The sequence below is a fragment of the Rissa tridactyla genome, chromosome 16 (genome assembly GCF_028500815.1).
Source record: "Rissa tridactyla isolate bRisTri1 chromosome 16, bRisTri1.patW.cur.20221130, whole genome shotgun sequence".
Classification (NCBI taxonomy): Eukaryota; Metazoa; Chordata; class Aves; order Charadriiformes; family Laridae; genus Rissa; species Rissa tridactyla.
Window position 1 is genome coordinate 732428 of NC_071481.1, and position 22886 is coordinate 755313.

The 22886-nt window shown below is 59.5% G+C and overlaps 1 protein-coding gene across 8 annotated transcripts; it reads left to right on the top strand.

Moving 5' to 3' along the window:
- Positions 1–11: 11 nt before the first annotated feature.
- On the top strand, positions 12–22668 carry NPHP4 (nephrocystin 4). 8 transcript variants are annotated; one of them, XM_054222696.1, is made up of 29 exons: positions 12–118; positions 607–797; positions 1370–1501; positions 4202–4374; positions 4692–4756; positions 5025–5180; positions 6042–6094; positions 6232–6314; positions 6769–7135; positions 9099–9272; positions 9986–10115; positions 12387–12433; positions 13007–13221; positions 13302–13493; positions 14103–14290; positions 14897–15057; positions 15439–15619; positions 16568–16696; positions 16893–17095; positions 17167–17393; positions 17497–17686; positions 17838–17921; positions 18019–18175; positions 18493–18578; positions 19428–19513; positions 19857–20028; positions 20616–20795; positions 21621–21764; positions 22097–22668. In XM_054222696.1, the coding sequence occupies exons 2-29, from the start codon at positions 663–665 to the stop codon at positions 22235–22237; spliced, it is 4251 nt and encodes a 1416-aa protein (XP_054078671.1). In that variant the 5' UTR covers positions 12–118; positions 607–662; the 3' UTR covers positions 22238–22668. The 8 variants fall into 8 exon arrangements, with proteins under 8 accessions (XP_054078671.1, XP_054078673.1, XP_054078668.1 ...); XM_054222698.1 differs by lacking the exons at positions 6042–6094; positions 6232–6314 and adding an exon at positions 6095–6231 and having other exon boundaries at positions 6769–6935; positions 7009–7135; XM_054222693.1 differs by lacking the exon at positions 6042–6094 and having other exon boundaries at positions 6095–6314.
- The last annotated feature ends 218 nt before the right edge of the window (positions 22669–22886 follow it).

Here is a 22886-nt window from a genome sequence, read left to right on the forward strand (position 1 = left end):
GGGGGTGGGGGGACGATGGCACGGGCGGCGGGGTGGGGAGCGGCGGCTGCGCGGCCGTCACCCCCCCCCTGGACCGGCGGGAAGTTGGTAGGGCCCGAGAAGATGGCGTCGGGGCGCGGTGAGTGCGCGGGGGGGTCGGTCCGGCGGGCGGTGCGGGCTCGGGTGCGGGTCTCGGCGTGGGTCTCCATGCACGTGTACATATGGGCCTCTGCGTGCACATACGCGCGTAAGTGTATGGATTTGTATGGGAGGGGCGGCCGGTGGGGCCTGGGTCCACCGGGATGGGTGGCTGGTGTCCGGCTCCCCGTCCCGGGGCGGGGGGGAAGCGGCCGTCGGGGCCGGGGGCTCCCCGTCCCGGGGGGGCTGCCGGTGTTGCCGGAGGGCCACCGGGAGGGGTGTCTCACCGTACCCTCGGGTGGCCGGTGGTCGCCCCTCTAGCCTTGCCTCTGGGCTCGGGGACGCCCCGTCGAGCTGCCCCGCGCCCACGGGACGGCCGGCGCCTCGCTCCGCGGGGCCCAGGACCCCCGTCCGCCGCGTCCCGTCGGGGTCCTCCGTCCCCGTGGCTGTGGAGCGTACCCGCAGCCCGCGTTTCCCTCTGTTTGCCAGCCGAACGCTCGCCCTAGCCCGTGCCGGGAGGGAGAGGAGACCTCCGGGGGAGCAGGATGGGCGAGTGGGAGAAGGTGTTCGTGCAGAACCTCGCCGTCCCCCCGCACGGCCAGCGCAGACGGGCTCGCCCCCCGGGCTCCACCGCTTTCCGCTGCGTCCTCAAGCACCTGGAAGGGGCTGCCCTCGCCCAGGTACGGGGGACCCGGCTCCGCGGGGGACAGCCCAGCCGTGCCTTCGCGCTGAGCCCTTGGTTTGTGCCTGCTGCCGCCCCACGGTGCCACTGGGAGCTCATAAAGGTGGAGGCTTTCGAAACAAGGTTACTTGTTTTGGGGGGAAACTAACTGTAAATCCTCGGGAAAAACATATCAGAGCTGTGTCTCAATCCTGTGTATTTTTACCTGCAAATCTGAGTTAGCGTTTAGTTAATTTTTAATTTAATTGTTGCTAACTTTTAATTTAGCTAAGCATTTTAAAATTAAAATCCCTGGGTAACACTTTAAAAGTCTGCTACCCCATTATTATATGGTTAATATTCAGTTTTCCTACTCTTGCTTTGCTTGTTCGGCCTCTGGTTTTCAGTGAGGTTTTCCAGCAACGCACGGAGCTGTATGCAGCCATGTGCCTCATTTGGGCATTGATTGGAAAACGGGAATTATTTGTCCTCTCGTGCTGAAGTGTGTTTCCTGCAGTTTGGGGCCGCTGAGCTGGCGTGTCCCTGAGCAGGACAGAATGCCGGCATCTCCCGTCCCGTTGTGCCTTGCAGGGAGCTGAGTACCAGCTGCGCCTCTCCCTCTTCGACGCCACCTACCACCACTTCTTTGGGAGGACATGGAGGAGCAGCTGGCGAGCTGCCCGTGCCACCCCACCGCGTCCGGCCAGGGTGGCTTTCAACGAGGTAGGGTGCGGGGGGCTGCGGGCAGGCCAGGGGAGTGGCCGTGCCGTCTGGGGCAAGTCCGAGAAGGGAAGGTTTTAATGCACTAAGGGAAAAGTGGAGTACTGTCTCCAGCTTTGGAGTCCTCAGCGCATAAAGGACATGGAGCTGTTGGAGCGGGGCCAGAGGAGGCCCCGGAGATGCTGGGAGGGCTGGAGCCCCTCTGCTGTGGGGACAGGCTGAGAGAGCTGGGGGGGTTCAGCCTGGAGAAGGCTCCGGGGAGACCTTCCAGCCCCTTCCAGTCCCTAAAGGGGCTCCAGGAAAGCTGGGGAGGGACTCTGGAGCAGGGAGGGGAGCCACAGGACGAGGGGTGACAGTTTTACACTGAAAGAGGGGAGATTGAGATGAGATCTGGGGAAGAAATTCTTTGCTGTGAGGGCGGTGAGCCCCTGGCCCAGGTTGCCCAGAGCAGCTGTGGCTGCCCCATCCCTGGAGGGGTTCAAGGCCAGGCTGGATGGGGCTTGGAGCAACCTGGGCTGGTGGGAGGTGTCCCTGCCCAGGGCAGGGGGTGGCACTGGGTGGGCTTTGAGGTCCCTTCCAACCCAAACTGTTCTGTGATTCTATGAAAAGACGCCTTTGCTCGGGTTCAGCCCGGAGCCGTTCTCCTTTGGTGCTGGTTTCTCTGTCAGTGTGGTGGAAGCGGAGCTGGGAGAGCTCTGGGACCCGGCCATCCACACGCTGTAGCTGAGCCTTTTAAAGCAGCAAGTCCTCAGGGTGCGCAGGCTCTGGCCGTGGTCGGTCGGTCGGTCTGTCTGTCTGTTGAGCCTTCTCCGTGGCGGTGTGTTCTCCTGCACGCAGGCGGACGGCAGCAGCAGCCCCTTTTCCCTCCTGATGCTTCCCGATCCTTTGCCCAGGGTGCGTTCCAGACATTGCCCCGTTATTAAGCTTTTATGCGCAGTTTATTGGAATGGGGAAATTGAGGTTTTGGGCTGCCTCTGGGGCTGGGTGGTGGCGTGGGAGCCGCTGTGTGCCGGCTGTGGTGTTGGGAGCCGGCGGCAGAGAGCAGTGTTTCCTCACAAGAGGGGAGGAAGGGAAGGAGCAGCTGGCACAGCGCTTTTCTCCCCTTACCTGGGAACTAAACTCCCCCAAAGCCACGTTTCCATCCACCGCTGATACCGGCAAAGCGGGGTGCCCCCTTACTGGGGAGATCCCGCTGCCCTGTAGCTTGGATGACAGCTGAGATGTCATGTTTTCTAATTAAACTTTTATTTCCACCTCCTCCAGTGCTCTGTGCCATGGATGAAGTGTAGCACTGATTAGAGCCGTGCTCCTTCATTTATTTAAATCAGTAGCACTATCCGAGGGGTGCTGATGTGTGCATTTCTTCCACTGGCCGACCCCTGCTATTTTGAAGTAGGACAAAGAAAAAAAAACTATGGTAGAGAGTGCTGCAGCCAGAAAAACACGGTGCTGCTCCCCACCTCACTGCATGCTGGGAGGAGCTGCTTTTCTGAGCCCCATCCCTGCGTCTGCTGGCTTCACAGGTGTTTGGTATGCGGTCGGGAGCCGTTGGCAGGAGCTTTGGCATGTTGGGGGACCGCCTGTGCCAGCCCGTCTGCAGTCGCTGAGTTGCATTGCCCGTGCCCTGCAGCCTGCCCGGCATGCTCACGGCACAGCCGCAGCGCTCGGGGTCTTGCAGAGGCGACGGGATGGTCTGTGGGCCTGATGTGACTGGCCGCTGTCGCGGCTGAGCACTGGGATCTTTTACCTCCATGATACTCCGCAGTTCAGTGTTGCAAAGAGTTCAGGCGCAATCGAGTTGTGTAAGGGGAGGAAGGAGGAAAGGCACCGCTCCTCCTGCCGGAGATGCTGCTCGAGAGCTGCCTCGTGGTGTCGCATCCGCTGCCTGCGCCGCTGCCTGCACACCTGCCAGCCCCGCCGGGGCAGGGGACAGGGTCTGCACCAATGTGGCAGCTCCAGGTGGCCCTGCCGGCAGGATTCGCCCTCGCAGGGTTTGGGGAGAAGGGCACGCTGTCGCAAACCGCTCTTGGCGTTCAGGGAGGGACCGGCGAGCTGGGTTCTACCAGGGATGCACTCTAAGGGCTCTCTGTGTCTTTGCAAGGTGAGGCATCGGTCTGCAGCCAGCGGTCATTATTTCAACGCTTTGCAATAAAAGATAATAGAATAACGATTTATTTCCCTGGGTTGATGTGGTAATGTCTCTCTCCGTTATCCCTTCCTGACAGCCTGTGATTACAGTAAACGTTTTCCTTGGGACATTGCAGTAATGAGTTTTTAATAGAAAGATTAACCTGGCTTTAAATCCTGTCCTGGGGAGGTGACCTGTGTCCTGTCCCCTTAGGCCTGGGCCACCTGTGGCAGGAGAGTTTCCAGCTCCTTTGGCTGTCCCGGTGCAGTGCTGTCTGTAACGCGGTGGGTCAGGGGTGTGTTGAAGCCCTGCTCTTACGGGGTCTGCAGCCTGCGAGTTACTCTGGAAAATGGGTGCTGGCAACGTAAGATGGGGGAAAAAAAAAAAAAAAGTCAGTGGCGTTTGAGATTTAAGGATGTTGAGATTTCTGAAGTGGTGCTGGAGGCTGTTTGCCATGAGCCGCTGCCTGGAAGCTTTAGTGGATGTTCTGGTTGTGCTGCTGGCTGTCCAAATGCAACAGGTATTGCTCTGCCGCCAGCTCTGAAATGCCCTTTCTCTCTCCTTTCCCATCCCAGACCATTTATTTCCACACCTCCTTGAACCACCCCGGCATCGCTGCTGTCGTGGAAGTGGTGGCGACGGCCGGGAAGGGGGACGGGGGCTCGCAGCAACTCTCCTGCGGCTTTGGACTCATCCCCCTCTTCGGCAGCGGGCTGGAGGCGACGGACGCGGCCACTGAGGACAGAGCGTAGGTGCCCCACTCCGGCGCGTGATGGGGCGCACCGGGAATTGGGGTGGCAACGTGCATGCCTGCTTTGGGGGAGAAAGTGTGGTCCTGGGGCTGCAGAAACAAAACTAGTGCTTAGAAAGCTGGAATTCCTCACTGCTGGGGGGGCAGCGATGGGGTGGTGGGTGATGCCTGTCCTTTCCCTGAAGGACACGGCTTTTACCGCGGGTGCGGAGTAGGAAGGTGGTTTCTCACTGTTGAGCAGAGGCGTTGCGGAAGGTGAAGATGTGCTGCAGGGGGCATTTACTGACCGCTGCGCCTGTGCTCTTTGCTTTCAGGCTGAAGCTGTACCATGGGACACCACGTGCCTTACTGCACCCACGCTTCCAGGACCCCGTGGAAAGTAAGCGAGGCGTTGCATCCCGCTCCTTTCTGGGGGCCTCTCTGGAGGTGTGTGTGTGGTGTGTGTCCGGTCGATGCGATACGTGGTCTGTGCCCTGGTAGCGCTAAGTGGAGGTGCCGTACTGCCAGCTGGGAAGAGCCAGGCCGGGCAAACCCAGGCTTTGTTTTGCTCCCAGCACGTGCATTCGTGTGATTTCTTCAACAGTGGCATTGCAAAGCTGTCTCCCTGTCTCGGTTTTTGTCATTTTGGGATGTTTTCTCTTCTTCAGAGAACAAATACCTGACAGTGATGGAGAAGAGCCATCTGCAGTACTCCCTGAAGCTCCATCAGCCCCTGGAGATGATATTTCACCTCCTTCCCGAAAACCTCCTGATATCTGGGCTGCAGACTATTCCCGGCTTGCTGCCAGCACACGGAGACACGAGTAAGGGCTCCTTCCCTTTCCTGCTGCCCGCACTGCTCCCGCTGGAGGCAGCGGGTCCCCGGGGGGGCTGCGGGCAGGGGGTCTCTGGGAGCACCGGTGGGGTCTCTGCGGTGCTGCCCCTTGGCAAGAGCATCCCCCCCTGCTCAGGCCGGCGGGGCTGCAGCCCTTCATCCATAGCTCAGCCTGAAAGATGTCAAAGTGGCTTTGGTCTGTTCTCCTTCTATTAATTGCTTTGCTCCAGGGAAGCTGCTAGGGATAAGTGATGGTTGCTTTAATTACAGTCATTCAGCGGAGTCTTAGGAGAAGCCCTTGCAGCTTGTTTAAAGTCGTTCCCCTCTGTGGTGGGGCTCGGGATCGCTGGGGGTCTGGCAGGTGCGGGGGGACGAGCTCTTGCACGCTCAGCCCTCGTTAATCTCTCCCGGTGGGCAGTAGCCTTGCTGTTCCAGCTGCTGTGATTAATATTATGTGATCTGAAGATTCAGAGGGTAAAAAGTACTCTCCGTTATGCAGCTGAATTATTCGTCAGCTTGCTGCCTGGAAAACCCCGCTGTAGCCGTTCCGGGGGTTGTGAGTGGTAATGTGAAAGCTGAGCGAGGTCCCCAAAGCAGCCGAGTGCTGGGAAGGAGAGGGGGGAGCTGCCGCCTGGCGCCGCGGGACACCTCGGCACAGCGCTGGCGGCGGCTTTGTTAAATCAGCAGACTACAGCCATTGGCACCGAAGGCGTTGGGTGTTTCGGGGTCTCTCCTGGCCGTAAAGACGTGCGTGTGTGCCGGGGAAGCTGGGGGTTGCACACCCAACTGCCACCTCTCCCCGGTGCTGCTTTTGGCTCAGGTCCGGCTGCGGGTGCTCCTGTGTTCACAGCGATGTCCCCCCCGGTTGCAGCGTCACCTGTGGCCGCCACGTTGTCTCTTCAGGTGACTGCTTGCAGAAACCCCGGCTGATGAAGCCGGTCACCTGCTACCTGGAGAGGCTGTCGGTCCGGCTGTACCCTTCCTTGGAGGAATTTGAGGAGGAACTGCTGGACTTGCTGAACAGCGATCGCTTACTGCAGGTACCGCCGATGCGGTTACGGCGGGGGAAAGCAGAGCGCACAAGCGGTAATGGCAGCGCTTCGGGTGGAGTGGGAACATTCAGGTATATGGCACTTGTGTGTCTGTTTTGCTTGGAGTCTCTGATTTTATTTTATTTTTTTCTTGCTGTGCAAGCCTTTTGCTTGCTTCACCACTGGATTAGCACACAGGTGCTCTGGGCTGGCTTTGTTTTGAACAGCCGGACACTAACAAGCAGAATTTGGCTTTGCCCTGCCGCGGGAAATGCAAAGACAGGATGCAGTGGGTGTTGAGTACATCTCTTTAGGAACGGCAGTGCTTGGTGCGCAGTAGGGACTGCTGGCCAAGTCCTTTATTTGCTAGATTTGCACCAACTCTGCCGTAAAGACAGAAGATTTTAATATCCATCAGCTGCTTGGGGGGTGGGTCCCGTTTTTTGAGTTTCCGATGGACTACCTGAATTTTCCCGGCTGCGGGCAGCGCAGGGAGGGATGCTGTGCTGCCTGCGATGCCCGCGCTGGAAGTCTTCCCTGTCGCAGGCTAACACCGCGCCGGACGGGGACGGGGTGGCGGTTCGGGAGCGGCGGCTGCACGTTGGCGTCCACAACGGCCTGCGCTTCATCCAGGCGCCGCAGGTGGCTGTGCTGGTGCCGGAGACGGAGGCGGCGCGGGGCAGCTGCCGGGGGCTGCCTGGCTTCGGAGACAGGTAAGGGGGAGACCCTCCACTACCTCCCTGCTGCCGCGGGTGCTGCCACAGCCGCTTCTCCATCCTGGCGCAGGGGTGCAGGTCAAGCCCTGGTCCTGAGGAGCCGCATCCACCTGAGTGAAATGGTCCCTCACCCGGCATTCGGGGTCTGCTTCCAGCTGGAGTATGTCTTCTGCAGCGTGGGGAGAGTCGGCGGGAAGGTAGGGATGCTCCTTAGGGATGCCCTGCTCCATAACTCCCTCCTCTGCCCCCGTTTCACCATCCCACACCCCCAAGACTCTGCAGCCCCTAATCACATGGCCATGCTGCCTAAGGAATGGCCCCATAAAATGTCCAGGCGCCTTCTGCAGCGCGGCACAAAGTATCCTGCAAATGAGCTTACTGAATCATCTTAATTACAGGTGACACTACATTTCCCCACCGTGTATATGTATATGGAGAAATGTAGCCTGCAGCAGTCCCAGAGTGTTCTGGCAAGCTGCTTTGGAGAATTTCAGCTTCTTTTAATTTAAAGACTTCTCTTCAGAATTTAGCATTTATGCTGAAAAGGAAGTCTTTTTTTTTTCTGGAAGCTGAGGTATTTCTGGGGGCTTCAGCCTGATGTTCTCTGGACCTTAAAGCCAGGAGAAGTCTCTGCATTGACTGTGGAGACCACGCTCGCTAACGCCTACTTATCAGCCATTTACGTGTATTTCAGTTTAACCTTTCCGCGGGTTAAACCCGGTTTAGCGAGCAGTTCCCAACCCTCCAGAGATCCTTCCCGTTCCAGCCTTAGCCCTGGCAGCTGAATCGATGGTGATGGGTTCATTAGGAGTCCCTAATGGTCCTGCTAAGACGCTCATTGGAAATGCAGCAAGTGTCCTCTCTCCTTGGAGCTGTCTGGAGCAAAACTGGGGGGGGAAAAAAGGATATTTATAAAGTATGACACGCGTGCCAGGCGAAGGGGATTTGCATTGGCGGGAGGAGGAGGAGCTGAGCAGTGCCGGTGGAAATTAGCTGTTGGGTTCAACTCCTTTAAAAAGCTGAAGCCGAAGGACTGGCGGAGATTTGGGGCTGCAGACCCAGGTGTATTTGTTGGCAGGGCTGGGTGCCGGGAGCACTCCCGATTCCCCCTGTTCCCCGTGGCGCAGCCCTTGGGCAGAGCGGTTAATCCCAAAGCCGCTTGTCGAGCCGATCGCCGTGTCCTCTGTGCCATAATTAGCAGGCTGCGAGGGTGGCTGCGGGCGCTGGTAGAGACCTCTCGGTTTGCTTCTGCACCTCTCCTTTGGTTTAGGGGGAGGCTGGGGACGCACCCGGGTAAGTGGAAGCCTTGACGCTGCCCTTTCTCTCTGGGGTGGGGGGGTCAAACACATATCCCTTAATGCAGCTGCTTGAGTGAGGGCTGACAGCCCCTTGGCTGGGTGCTGGGGTCTTTGCCTCAGCCGACGTGTGCTAAAACGCAAGGGATGAAAGCCTTGTTATTTTTGGAAAGCATTATATTGCATTTATATATTCTATCAGCGTTATATTATGCTGATGGATGATGCGGAGGTGTACTCCCTTGCGTAGCTTGGAGAAGGGATGAGGTAGATCCCCTGGGGCGCGGGTGCCTGGTGTCCCACAGCCGCAGCCTGCGGGGAGGGGAATAACGTCAGTGACGGGCTGGTAAATGGGGTACGTGCAAGAGAACCCAAAGAGTACGTGTGCGGGACGGGTGGTGCGGGGTTTACAGGGCGAAAGTGGGATTCACCCCAGTGTGCAGCCGTGGTTCGTGGTCAGCCTTGAGGAGGGGGATCCCGTAGGAAGGCGCCGGTTCTGCCTGCGACGCCGCTGGCAGAGGGAGGAGAAGCGAACCTGGAAACCGTGCGGGCCGGCTCAGGGCTCTTTCACTGGGAGGGTGTCACGATCCCGGGTCCCCTCCCTGGGACTGATGTGTCCCTCTCCATCAGAGAAACATTCCTGGTGCTCCCCAGAGCCTGCAGAGGGACGGGAGCAGGAAGGGGCAGTTGGGGAGGGGGGGAAATGGGTGCAAAAAGAGAAATAAGGTGCTGGGAGGTGGAATGTCTCCAAAATGGCTTGAAAGTGGAGGGGAGAACCCATGTCCATCCGGCAGCGCCCGCTCCCCCGTCCCGGTGACAAGGCGGGGGGTGCCCGGCGCTGAGCGTCCCCCCCTCGCTCCCCCAGGCCCTGCCCGGCGGCGAGGCGGCCGACATGCGCTCGGTGCGCTGGGCGCTGTGGAGCCCCGTCCCGGGTGCCGGTGAGGCCGAGGTGGTCCTGCCCCTGCGTGGTGGCGCCTGCCGCGGCCCCTGCCAAACCCTGGTCTACCGGACCCCACCGAGCAGCAGGAGCTCCCGCCAGGTAAGGGCCGGCTGCTGCGCTGCACGTGCACAGGGATGCTGCCGGTGCTTGGATGGGGGTGCCGTTAGAGGGGCTCTTTGCCAAAACTTTAGGTGCCAGGGGAGGGGGAAGCTCTGCGGATCCCCGAGTGAATGAGGAGGCTTGGGAAGAGGAGGGTGAGAGCCCCCCACCCCCTGCCATCGAGCATCTGCACTGATAGATATCGCTCTGTCCTGCGCTGCTTGACTTCAGTGTCTACAAATGTGCGGGCTGAGCTACCGTGAAACCGGTCCAACCCCGTTAGTTATTGCGATATTCCTGGGAGGCCACCGTGCCCTGAGCCGGCTTATTCTGAGAGATGCACACGCACACGATAAAGACCTTGCTCCCAGGTTTATCAGCAAGAGGAGGTCAGGGCTGGGGTGAAGGACTCACCAGGGGGTGGCCAAAATGTGGAGTGAAGCCGGATGGGTGGCTCTGCAGGGGAGGGTGGGCAGGGGCTGTCTCCAGAACTTCCTCAGTGAGATCTTCAACTGGGTGGCGGTGGCCGGTCTCTGTGTGTCTGCGCAAGGACAGAGGCATTTGGTCAGACATTAAGGTACAGCCCCTTGCCAGCTCTGCCTCCAGCTTGCACCACCGTTTCTCCGGCTGCGGGGCAAGGGAATGGTCTCTCGGAGGAGCGAGGGAGGCTGCGGGTAGCACGCTGTCTAAAACGACTTTGTTTCCAATTTCAGGGGGAGCATGCGGAGTCTGGGACCGTCCAATTCCATGTTTCTACTGGTTCCGAAGAACATCTTGTAACTGCTGCAGAGATCCTACGTAAAGACAGGGACAAGTCGGAGAAGCCTCCTACGCCACCGCTGAGTGAGTGTTTTCCAGATCGCTGACATTTAAAATATAGAGTGTGGCACTGGTGTCTGCTCAGGAGAAAAAACACGACTTCACCGAGTCTCAGTGAGCTGGTTTATGAATTACCGGAGCGAACCAAGTTTCTGTCGAGTTGAATTCAGCTCTCAGTTTTTAACTTGCGAAATTCCCCAGCGATAGTAGCGCTGAGCCACGTGCAGAATCCCGGGGTATCTCCAGCACGGCACCGGCCTGATCCCGTTTTGGGTCATTCTGACGGCGTTTGGGCTCCTGTGCTCGACACCCCGAAGAGCCGGACGGGCGCAGCGGCCGCTCCAGCAGCACACTGCTCCCTGCCAGCGCCGCTGCTCATCTCTCCGCATCCCTCCCGATGTGAGGAGAGGAGAGATGTCAATTATAGGCTGAGGGGAAAAAAAATAATAATCTCATTGTGCTGCCGCTCGGGGAGTGTGACAGCAGCGCAGTTCGATCGGCGTGCATGGTGCCGAGCTGGGGAAAACCAGGCTCTGTGTGTGTGTGTGTGTGCGCGCGTTTGCATCCATCCATCTCTAGTGCAGGGTGCCGTGCCAGGTCGGGGTTTTGGTGCCCGTCTGCTCCTTGCGTTGGAGGTGGAAAGAAAACCGATGTTGGCTTGGACTTAGGCAGGGAGTTGAGCTGCTGTCCCGGGCTCCTAGAAATCCTCTCCGGCTTGTTTCTGTCTGATCCCACTTCTGCGATCGGTGGGAGCAAATTCTGCTTTCCCCTGCAGCGTCGCTCCGGTTCCCATGCGGGTCTCGGTGCGATGCTCCAGGTACCCGACGGTGTTTAAACAAGTTTTATGAGCGTATCCAGCTGCTCTGGCGAGCCGGTAGCTGCCAGCCCTGATGCTCGGTGCGGTGGGCGCCTGTTCCTGCGCCGGCTCCGGTGCTGCTGTGCCTTCCACGAGATGGCAGTGGCACCATGGCTGTGCCGCAGCCAGCCCCGGCTCTGCCGGCGGGGAGCCGGTTTGCCGGCCTGCGGGGCTTTCGAGCAGAGGTCTTCAGGGGTGACACGGAGGGGTCTGGCGGTGTGGGGGCTGCGCTGGGTGAGGCTCCGCTCCGCATGGCTGCCGGAACCTTCCTGGCGCTGCCTGAGAGGTTTTCCTGGACGCCCTTCAGCTGGCGGGGGCCAGGGCACTGAGGGGCTGTGGTGCGGCGAAGGAGAAGGGAGCGTGCACCGACGGCGAGCTTCCAGCCCGGTGCTGGGCTGGCGCGCTCCGGCTTGGGGAGAGCAGCCAGGGGTGCCGGCGGGGTGCCCAGCGAGGGGAGACACCCCGGCAGGGTTTCGGGGAATGAGCGGCATGGCTCTGGGGGGCTGGCGGCACTGGGGGAGTTCAGGAAGCGCAGGGATTCTTGGAGCCATGCCGTGAGGTGCGCGGCCACGCGCGAGAGCCAGCCCGCACCCCGAGCCGCTGAGGAGAGCGTTGGGTTAAATTCTTGTAGAGCTCCTTTGGAAAACGAGCCACCATCTGGGCCTTTTGGTCGGGGGGGGGGGGGGGGAGCCGAGCACATCTTCTGTCAGCTCAGTGGCCGGTGGTGCCGATGGACATCCATCGTCTCCTCAGCAGTGGCCAAAGCCCTCCTACCTGAAAGCAAACGGTGTTTTAGACGGAAGGGAGCCAGGGTGGCTTCCTTGGCACAGCAGTCAGCATGACGTAGCTGGAATATACGTGGCGGTGGAAGCAAAATAAGGTCTCGGCATCACGTGGATGCAGAGCTGGAACATCTGTGCCCTTGGTCTGCTCCGAGGGACCTGCGGCTCAGCGAGCTCAGCTGTGCCGGCGCGCCAGCCGAGCAGCCAAATATAAACACGATAAAGCTCGTACAGTTTCGGGGCACGAATGTGCGAACAGATGAAGGGAATGACAAGAAATAACGGAGGAGCGACGAAAACCTTAAGTATCCTAAAACTTTCACGTCTCATTAAGCATCCCACTTAAGCAGCGCCTCGTGGCCGCGGGGGAACCGCGGCACTGTCTGGGGATGGAGGAGCTGCCTTTTACGGCAGAGTTAGCCTAATTCCCAGTAAAATAATGGATGGAGCTGGAGATGGGCTGCATCTCACCCCCCTCAGGCAACAGTCTTATTGGAAAAATAAGTCAAATAAGTGGTCGAGGGATGTTAAGGCAGCTCCATAAGCTGGTCCTACCCCCAAAAGTGAAAGGGATGGCGGGAGGTTGGAGGGGGCTCCGTGGCAGAGGGTGGGTGGGTGATGGCTCCAGTAGAGCATCTCTCCTGTCCCTCTCCGCAGGTCCCCCAGTCCCGCTGCGAACGGCGGCCTCCCCGAGGGGACCAGGGGTAAGTGCCGTGTGTGCCGGTGGATGCGGGTGGTGGGCAGCGGCGTTCCCGAGGGTGCTCTCGGTCCCGTCCTCTCCCGGTTTTCTGGCTGCTGTGTCCGAGAGGCACCGAGCGTCCTGCTCAAATCCACCTCCTCTGGGGCAACAACACAGATCCTGCCTGTAACGTGCTGGGCAAGATTCCCTCAGCAATTTTAACACCCCAAATGTATTTGTAAGGGCCGTTCTGGTTTTTGACAGCCCAGATTTGCTGGGTGCTATTGTCCCCAGTATGTGCTGACAGTGACGCATGGCTTCTTCATGCGGAGCTACTGGGATTTAAGGAGAGCTATGAATACAGAGATCCCTCTTTATGCTTCTTTTTTATATCTTGATGCAGGGATCAATGCACACAAATATTTTTGATGAAATAAAATGCTTCATAAGGCCGCATTAAGCGGTTTGAGCTTCCTGCTGCGTTTTCTCATTCCTCCCCTTGCGGGGGGAGCGCAGCAGCGGAATAGGAGGCAGAGGTGGGAACTCATGGGGTTCCTCGGGGGGCTGTGGGGGCTCACGCTCGCCGCTCTCCCGCCAGCTCTCGGTGTCCCAGCTGTCGGTCCCGCCACGGGGCAGGGGACAGTCCCCGGTGCCACACGGCCACAGCCCTCGGCAGGACGGGGGGATCACTCATCTGGAGGCCGCCCTCGGCTCACCGGACCCGGAGCCCTGCGCCGACAGCGACCAGCTGCGGGCGCTGCCCTTCGCCCCGCTGCAGGTGCCCATCGCCGCCGTGGGGCTGCAGGCAGGCAGGTGATGCTCGGCTGCCCTTCCCCGGGCTCCTGCCTCCCCCGCGGCCGCCTCCACACGGCTCACCCCCTTTTCCCCATCAGTTCCCGCACACAGCTTTCCCGCGCCTCCCTGGCGCGCCTGCACGCCGCCGGCTTCCCCCAGATCCTGGACCACAACCAGGAGCCGGTGGAAATCTCGGAGCCAACGGATCCGGCGACTTTCAGCCTGCGGCTGGAGGAAGCCGACCCTCTGCAAGGCAACGAAATCATCCTGCAGTTCCTGGCTTTTGGCAGGTGGGATGGCAGCTCTTCACGGTGCCTTCTGCAGGCAGATCCCGGGGTCTCCTGGGGGAGGGTCCTTTCCCAAATTCCCCCCCCAACCCACTTCCCTGCTCGCGTGGGAGAAGTCCTGGCAAGGGTGCCGCTTCTTCCAGCCCCTGCCGTGAACAGTTTTACAATGATGCTCTTGTCCTTTCTGGGCACCCTTAAATCGTATTCCAATTTTTTTTGTTGTATCCATTAGCCACAATGTGATGTAAAAGCTAATTAATGCAGGGTTTCTCCATAAATGCATATGGAGTGGGGAAAGCTGGCACCTGTGGGGGTGGCTTTGGCTGGAGAAGCCCCGCTTGTGTTTTTTTCCGTGGATGGCAGTGTGCGAAGGTAAAACGCGGCCTTTGCTGGGCTCCTCCATATGGTGGGAGACAGCTGGAATTATGAAGTTTTTTGGAAAGCCAAGGCAAACCATATGCCTGCTGTCTTCAGAGAAGTCCAAATACTTGCGATGCTGCCGATCTTCTCTTGTTCTTCTGCCTCTTGGTGCGTGCCAAGCGCACGAGGAGCTCGGGGTGGGGAGGCAGCGCCGTGCCATGAGCTCACCCAAACCCCACTCTCTCCCTCAAGGGATGCCTGGGACAGCGCGGAGGGGACGTGGCCGAGGACCATCTTCCTCACCTTCCAGTTCTACCGCTTCCCACCGGTCACCACGCCGCGGCTGCAGCTGGTCAGCACGGACACGGGGCCGGCGGCCGGAGCGGCTGTGCCAGCGCAGCTCCTCGTCCGGGTGAACAAGGATGGAACCCTCGGCACTGGTAAGCTCTGGTTTTAGCATCCGCGTGTGGCTGCTCCTCTTCCATCAGTCAGGTCTGGGCTTGCCTCTGGGCTGAGGAACGGGCCAGTGTCTGCTTTAATAGCAAACCTCCGCTAGTTTGTGTGGTATATAATGAAAAACGTCCAAGACGCCCAACTCTTGAAGTAAAACACTGGTAAGTGTCGGTGGCACGGTTTGCACGTCGAGGCTGCCGGCTCCTGCTGCAGCTAAAGCGCCTCTGAAGAGAAAGGCGAGACGTGCGAGCGCAGCGCCTGGAGAGAGCGGCTCTGACCCTCCTCGCTGGGCGCTTCGCTTTGTTTCTTTCTCTGTCTTATCAAATTCTGGTCCCAAGAGGCACCGAGCACTTGTGGTTGATGAAGCTCCTCTTCCATGTGGAGCTGTTAATGGAAACGAGAGGAGGATCCGTACAGACGGAGTGTTTCTGTGGGAGGCTGCCAGTCCTGGGGGGACTCGGACCTTACTAATTGACCGCTGGGTTCATTAAGTGGAGGAGAGCGGGTGTCCGAGCAGACAGGCTTCTCTGGAGCAGAAGTGTCGCGGTGTCGGTGGAAGCTCCATTTCCACGAGGGTGCCGTGTGTCTCGCAGGACCGCCAGGCTTGCAGCTGAAGTACATGGTGGATCCCGCTTTCCTGCGAGCCGGGGAGCAGCGCTGGTTTGTGCGGTACCTGGCCGAGCACAGCCTCCAGATTGACGTCTGGGACGGGGACTCCCTGCTCCTTGTCGGGTCCGCTGCCCTTAAACTGGAGGTATGGGCTAAATTGAAGGTCTTTTCCCTCAAGCCCTCAGGTCTGCTAACGAAGGAGACCCCCGCTTAGCGTGCAGGAGTGTTGAGGAAGAGCCTGGCTGTTCCTTTGGTCCCGTGTTGAGATGCTGTTTTATTACCCGCGTGTTTTTAGCAATCGAGTTGCTGTCAGCCCCTCTGCGTCAGCCCGACAAGCCCCTAATCACGGGATTTGTCGTCTTCTCCTCAAAAGTGATGGCAAAGCGTTAACTTCTTTCCACTTTCCTAGAACTCCTGCAGTGTTCTAGGGCTGAACCCCCCAGACCTAGGGCACCCAGAGGCATCCTTACCCAGACCCCTTACCCCCCCAGACCGTACTCCCCTGTAACTCGTTACCCCTCCCCAGTCCCTGCTGCGCCAGGGCCGGGCGGCCGTCAGGACCCACCACGAGCTGGAGGTGGCCACGACAGAGTACGAGCCGGACGTAACGGTGATGGGCCGGGAGGCGCTGCGGCACGGCGCCCTGCGGCCCCTTGGCGTCCGCGTGGCCGTGAGGGGCCGCCTCCATCTCTGCCTGGCCAACATCGGTAAGAGCCTGCTGGCCAAAAGGCTTGTGTGCAGGGACGGCGCCATGCGGTTCGGTGCTAGCAACGGCGCGGGGCTGCAGGAGAGACCGGGCAGCACACACAGGGCTGTACCTGAAGGAAAAGCACGCTTGTAAGAACGTTATTCTTCCCAGAACCTGCTGGGTGCTTCGGTTTTATATATTTAATTTCCCGTCCTATAAATGTGCAGTAACTCCAGGTTTTAAAATCTTATCTTCAGAAGAAAGATTAGCTCCATTATAAGATATCTTAAATCGTCACTTCCGTACTTTGCCTGCAAAGGGACGATAAGCTCCTGGGAAGGAGAATCTGAGACTCACAACCCGGGGAGAGGTTTAACTCGTGCTCCGTGAGAGGGGAGAGAGGAAGCGGAGATGCTGCACCAGGACAACACCTGCCCTTTGATAGTTTTTTGTTTTGTTTTTTTCCCCCCCCCCCCCCCCCTTTTTTAAATTTCAAAATACTGTGGTTAAAACTAGTATTGAAAAGCTTGGCGCCCTTGCCCGAAGGACGGGGAGGGGATTTCTAGTTTGAGTGAATACCGACGGGTTTACAGCCCCGTTGGGCGCCGCGGGGCACGGCCTTTGTGGGAGCAGGGATGGAGACGCGGCGGCGCACGGCTGTGCCGGCGGCAGCACCGCAGCCCGGGGAAATGAAATGAAATGTGAACTAGAGCTGGTCAGGGGCTCAGGCGGTGAATCGCTCGGGATGGTGCTGCGCTTTTGATGGGGCTCCGGGTGGGCGGCTGTATGGTGGCAACAGCGACAGGCTCTGGAGGGGATGCTGCGGAGCATCGTTACCAACCAGATATTTGCTCCTGCTCCTTTAAAGTGTCTGCGAAGAGCTGCAGTGGGGATAAAAATTTTCAGTAGACTTTATAACAATGAAAACCAGATAGTTTCTGCTCACCCCTGTCTCCGTTCCTGGCAGGGCACCCGTGTGAGGAGATGCCAGGGCAGCTGCCGTCCCCGCTGCCATCCCGCTCCCGCCTTGGGCCTGTGCCGGACGGTGCCGGCAGCGTGCTGGCTGGCAGCTGGCTGCCCATCAACGCCGCCGCTGGTGAGTCCTGCCGGGATGGGGCTTGGCCTGTCCCTCCACCTGGGTTTGGGTTGGCAGGGTCTGCACTGGTCTCTGCCGCCGCGGTGCTGGTGCTGAGCCCCTGGCTGTGGGGTGGCCGCCCCTTCCTGGCCCCGTGGGGACCCTCGGGGCCGTGGTAATGGGGGTGCCCCACTGGTGCCATGATGTGTCCCTGCAGGCAGGCGGGTGTCACGGGCACGGAGGCTGGCTGAGGTGGACGGTGAGCTGGCTGCCGTGCTGTGCAGCCGCCGGCCAGAGGCCAGGCTGGCCCCCCCGGCCCCCCCCAGCGAGGCCGCGGCTGCCCGCCGGCGCAAGCTGCGGCGCATGGCGTTGGTGCGGCAGCAGGAGGACGCCGGCGGTGGGAGGACGCCCCAGCTCTCGGTGAGGAGAGGGATGCCAGGGGCTGGGGATGCTGCGGTGGCTCTGGCTTACAGTCCCCCTGCTCCCGGCAGGGCTGGCACGAGCAGCGCGCTCGGCACGTGCGGGACCTGCAGATCATCGACGCCTACCGGGAGCACGTCAAGGGTGAGAGCATCTCCCGGGTGCTCAGCCAGGCCATCACTGCCACCCACACTGTCCACGCCGTGCTGGGGACGGCCGAGTTCTTTGAGTTCACCCTGAAGAACCCCTACGGCGTCCAGCAAACTGTGACCATTGACGTTGACCACCCCGAGCTCAGGTGGGGGCCGAAGTGGGGTCTCCCTTGTATGTGCAGGGAGATGGTGGGGTGGCACCGGCTCCCGACCAGTCCTCACCAGCGTCTCCTCCACCCGCTCCCCCAGTGTCATACTGGACCCGAGGGAGTGGCGCCACTTCAAGGAGCTGACCAAGAGTGTTACCCCAGTGGAGGAGGAGATGTTCCACCTCCGCGACGACCTCAGGCCCCAGGTCTACCTGCGCCCCAACGAGACCGTCCGCATCCCCTTCAAATACCAGACCTTCTCTGCGGACCCCGCGGTTGTTGCGGCACAGGTATGTGCGGGCCCCCGTTTTGAGCTGTTCCCTGTAGGAAGCGTTTCCCTCAGCTCTTTGCCTACGTAGGGCAGGGTGGTGCGGCCTCGGGGAGCTCTGTGCACCCATCACCATGCTGCATCCCAAAGCAACCTGCTCTTGTGCCCCGCAGGGGCCGGCTGGGCTGGGCGCCGGTGCCGACACGGTTGCCAGCTCCCTGGGGAAGAGCGGGGCCGGGCGGACGAAGCACATCCAGGTGAGGGAGCCGTAAAAATGCCGCCCAAGTGGCCGCACGGGAGGAGAAGCATCACTCCTGCAAAACTCCGTCCCTCTCCCCCTGGCCCCCGGGACAGGTCTCCTTCCAGGTGAGCGGGGGGAAGCCCATCGCGCTCCTGCGGGTGAAGGTGGAGCCGCAGCCCCACGTGGTGGACCAGACGTTCCGCTTCTACCACCCGGAGCTCACCTTCCTGAAGAAGACCATTCGGCTGCCCCCCTGGCACACCCTCCCCGGTGAGCTCACGGTGTGCTCGGCGGGGGATCGGGCTCTTCCTCGTTAAACACCACCTGCGGTTCACAGGGGCCTTCCTGGAGGTGCAGCAGCGCCCAGAGAGCACAGCCCTGGGCCCCGCGCTTGCACTTCATCCACCTCCGCGCTTGCACTTCATCCGCCTGCCTGCGTTAATTTTACACTGAATTCCCTGCACCAGTATGCCCGCGTGCTTTGCTGGTAGCCCAGCATAAGGGTCCGCGACTGCGTGGGGTGCAGGGGGCCAAGCGCAAACAGAGAAAATGCTGAATACAGTTTCATCTTGGTCTCTCCTCCGCAGGTGCGCCGGTGGGGATGCCGGGGGGGGAGCCCGAGATGTTCGTTCGCTGCAGTGACCCTGACATCATTTGCGAAACCAAAAATATGGTAACGGTTGCGCTTCGGCATCCGTCTGTCCTTTGTGTCCTTCTGCTGTGGGTTGTTTTTGTCGGCAGAGACGTGCCTTGCACCCACGGAGCGTCCCCATTTATCAGCCCGTGGCAGCAAAACGCTGGCGGTGACGAAGCCGGAATTGCCCTTTATTCCCAATTAAAAGGAGACGCATTGTTTCTGCGGTTGAAGCCGAATGTTGCACCTTATCGCATTGTGCAGCAGCCTGTACTCGCTTGTTCTGTTCGGCAAATACCAGATGATTAAGACGCTGGGGAAAAGCAGCCTTTTGTCGGGCGGGGGGATAGACCTTCCCTTGGCAGAGCATCTCCGCGGGGCGACGCCGGGGCGCTGGGGACGGGCCAGGCTGAGGCGGTCTCTGGGCCGGGCCGAGCCCTCGCGCTGCGTTCTTCCCGGTGCCCAGCCCGGGTTTGCTGGGCTCGCTTTGCGATGGGCAGGTAGAAAGGAAAAATAAACTTGGGCACATGCGTGCGGATGGCAACGAAGGGTAGTTGCTAATTGCCATTGCAGGAACGTGTTAGTATGGTAATTGGATTACAGCTTGTTAGAAAACTTGGGGAAAATTTGCCAAAATTTGATTACAGATGCAGACCTGGAATGCGATAGTCATTTGTATCCTCTTTTTGTAATTAAAAATACTGGCAGAGCTCAGCCAAGCTGTATAATAACTTAATAACATAGTTTAACTAGATGCCGAAAGCATCTGCTTTTGTAAGTGGGTTGGTGGCGGGTTTTTCCGTTAATGGGAAGCAAACCCTGGAGTCCTCATTAGCGGGTTTGATCTGGAGGTGAACTGTTGGAACGATGCTCTGCTTTCTGACGCAGGGGCCCGGGGAGCCGCAGGACATCTTCTTAAAAGTAGCCGGAGGACCAAGCCCGCAGATCAAAAAGTTCTTTGTTGCTATTTATATGTAAGTAGGGGGACCCCAAAAAAGCGAGAAGCACTGACCCTGGGTGTGTGGGGGGGCAGGAGGGGGGTCTGCGCCGCCCTTTCCTTGCTCGCGGCCTCCTGAGCGCGGCCGGCATCGCTGGGCAGCAGAAAGGCGGGCAGGAGGCTTCCCAAAATGTTCACAGCTCAGGGTTTTACATCGCTCTCTTTTCCTCTAAGTAATCCCTGGCCGGAGCATCCCTGGCGCGCGGGCTAATGCCTCCTGAGCCAGCCGGGTGCTCTCTGCGCTGTGGGAACGGGTGGGACGGAAACGGGCTCCTTGGCAGGAGCCGTGGCCGAGCCCCGTCCGTCCGTCTGTGCCGCAGGGACGCCTGGCTGGCGGCGCCTGCCCGCATATGGCAGTTCTACCTGCACTCGCTGCAGCGCCTGGACGTCAGCTGCACGGCCGGGCAGCTCGCCCGCCTCTCCCTGCTGCTGCGGGGCACCCCGGCCCCACGCAGGGTGCGGGTGTTCACCTCCCACCCCCAGGAGCTGCAGGTAAGCCCCCCCCCACACCCCATCCCCAGCGGGCGCGGGGCTGCCCAGGGCATTCACACTGTGCCGGGTGGGGGGATGGCCTGGACCAGCCCCGGGAAAGGCAGCCCACTCGGAATTATGAACGATTTACTGCTGTAAAGTGTTTGGGATAATTATCTTTTGATTAGAGCTGTCATGTGTAGGATCATCGGCACGAAACCCCGGAGGGCAAATTATCTGCGTTAATGAGACCATCTGAAGACTAACAATTTCTTTAGAATTCGTTTGGCCGTAATTGCGAGTGTGAATAATAAAAGGCACAAAAACTCCATCGCTGGCCCATAAACAAAAGCAAAAGTCTCCCCTGGTGAAGCCTGTGATGGGGGGAGTCCCTGGTCTGGGGGGGCTGGCTGTCCCTGAGCAGCTCCGACCCTTCCCGACACGCAGCCAGTCCTGGGGCACTCCCGTAGGTGGGATTCAATAGCGGGGGCAGAGCTGCGCGGGGTTTTTAGGAGCAATTGGGTCTAGTTTACACTCCACGCTGGGTGTCGTGGGGGTGTGATGGGCCACTGCAGGCGGCTGCATCTCCCGGTGTTATTTTTCCGCAGGTGGATCCGGACGGCGCCTTCCTCCTCCCCGCCAATGGTATCCAGGAGCTGTACGTGGGCGTGCGGCCCCGGCGGGCTGGCAGCAGGTTCATCTACCTCAACCTGGTGGACGTGGAGTCCCACCAGCTGGTGTCCTCCTGGCTGCTCTGCCTGTCCTGCAGGCAGCCCCTCATCTCCAAGGTACGGCAGCTCTCGCGCCAGGAAAACGCAGTGATGGACCGGTGGTCGCTCTCCGGCCACTAACCCGGGGCTGTCTCCTGCTTCTTCCTCCTTTATGCCTATGGGGTTTTTGACACTTGCCCCCCTGAGCAAACATTTGGCCCACTGGTGCTCAAATAATCTCACTGAAGACCACGGTGAAGTGTCTCTCAGGCTGTTCCGAAGGCAGTCCCATGCTGAGGAGTGCCCACTCGGGAGTATTCTCGGTTGTGAAATTAAAGCTGCAGCATGCTGCTTTCGATTAGCACTGTGCTGGCGGAGGGCTTGCCTCAAAGATAGAAAATTAGATTTCCTGGCTAATGTGTTCCTTTTAAAAAATGTTTTCCCAAACTCTCGGTACCGAGGGAAGTTCAGATCAGCATTTAAACCGATGCCCCAGCGTCCTGCCAAGTGCCAGCCCACCTCCCGGTGCCGCGGGGCGTTATCTGAGCGAGCGTCACGGCTCTCCCGGTGGATGTCCGTTAATTAGCTGGAGAATGAGCTGGCCGGGGCCAGCTGCTCCCCTGGCCCTTTGTTGTTCGGGCTCGTAATTACTTCTGCGAAGGCGCCGGTGCCAGCGGCAGCACGAGGAGGACGCTTTCACTCGCGGGTGGTTTCTGTATGCAGAGACTAATGTGAGGTGTAGCAGGAGGGGACGTAAGGCAATGTGTCCTCCAGAACGTCCCCTGTGGTGCATCCATGCAGGAGGCAATTCCCCGTAGTACACTTAGGGGAGAGCCTGTTCTTCCCTCTGTCCCCCTCCCGCTGTCTGTGCCACCTCTGCCATGGCTTGTGCTCGACCCGCAGGCGTTTGAGATCTCGCTGCCGGCGGGAGGCGGGAGAGGCTGCAACAAGCGCATCACCTACACCAACCCCTACCCCTCGCCCAGGCTCTACTTCTTGTGCACCAACCGCCCCGACCTCCTGCAGTTCAAGGAGGATTCCTTCGAGGTATGTCCTCCTGCCACCAGGACCCCTTTGCCGGACCCCCGTCCTCATCTGGCTGGACCACGTGATGTGTGGAGTGATGCAGGGCAGATGCAGGGCATGGTCCTCGGTGGATGCAGGACGCGATGCTGGGCGGATGCAGGGCGTGGTCCTCGGTGGATGCAGGGCATGGTGTGATGCTGGGTGGATGCAGGGCATGGTCCTCGGTGGATGCAGGGTGCGATGCTGGGCGGATGCAGGGCTTGCTGCTGCAGGAGGCTGGCCTGGGAAGGGTGGGCACATCGCGGGGTCCACACCGTGTCCTGCCACCTCTCCTCCCGCCCCTTCTCCCGCAGGTGGCCGGCGGGGAGGTGTACACCATCGGCTTGCGCTTCGCCCCGAGCCAGAGCGTGGGTGAGGAGGAGATCCTCATTCACATCAACGACCACGAGGACAAGAACGAGGAGACCTTCTGTGTGAAGGTCCTCTACCAGTGAGGCCGCAGCGGAGCAGCAGGTCCTGTGCTGCCCGGCGGCACCGCCTCAGGGACACACGCATCTGAACTTTCTCTGAATTCTCCTCAGCCGCGTTGTTTGCAGGCGGGGGGTCGCGAGCTCAGTCCCCTCGTAGTCACATCCCTGGGCATTGCCGCAAGCGCTGGTGGTGCCACGCAGCTCCGGCTGCTCAAATCGGGGAGGGCTAATGTGTTTGCTACCACCCAGGATGTCTTTATTTTTGTTACTATATCTTGGTCATGTTGGAATCTTTTTTTAACTTAAAGATTGCAGATTTGATTCTGCATGATGTTTTTAAAGTATTTTACACTCTAAACTGAGTTTTTTGCACACACCCAGGCAGTTTTGTGGGATTTTATTTTAATACTTTTTACTCATCCTTGATCAATTAAACTTGCTGTGCAGAGCTGGCAGCATGTGGCAGCATTTTCTTCCGTGGAAACCCTTGGAGTCCCTGTCCCATGGTGGGGAGCGCTGGGTGCCGTCAGTCCTGTGGTGGGGAGCGCTGGTGTCCCCTGTGTCACCCCAAGTCTCCTGGAGCATCCCCGGGGTCTGTGTGGGAGCAGGGACTGCGGAGGGGAAGGAGGGGAAAAATCGAGTGGGTGACACTTTATTTGAAGTGGGGGCTCAG

Coding starts and splice junctions, on each gene's coding strand:
- NPHP4 (XM_054222693.1), top strand. CDS start 663: ATGGGCGAGTGGGAGAAGGTGTTCGTGCAGAACCTCGCCGTCCCCCCG. Junction 9,273..9,985: donor GCAGCAGGAGCTCCCGCCAG/GTAAGGGCCGGC, acceptor TTCCAATTTCAG/GGGGAGCATGCGGAGTCTGG. Junction 18,176..18,492: donor CCCCTGGCACACCCTCCCCG/GTGAGCTCACGG, acceptor TCTCCTCCGCAG/GTGCGCCGGTGGGGATGCCG.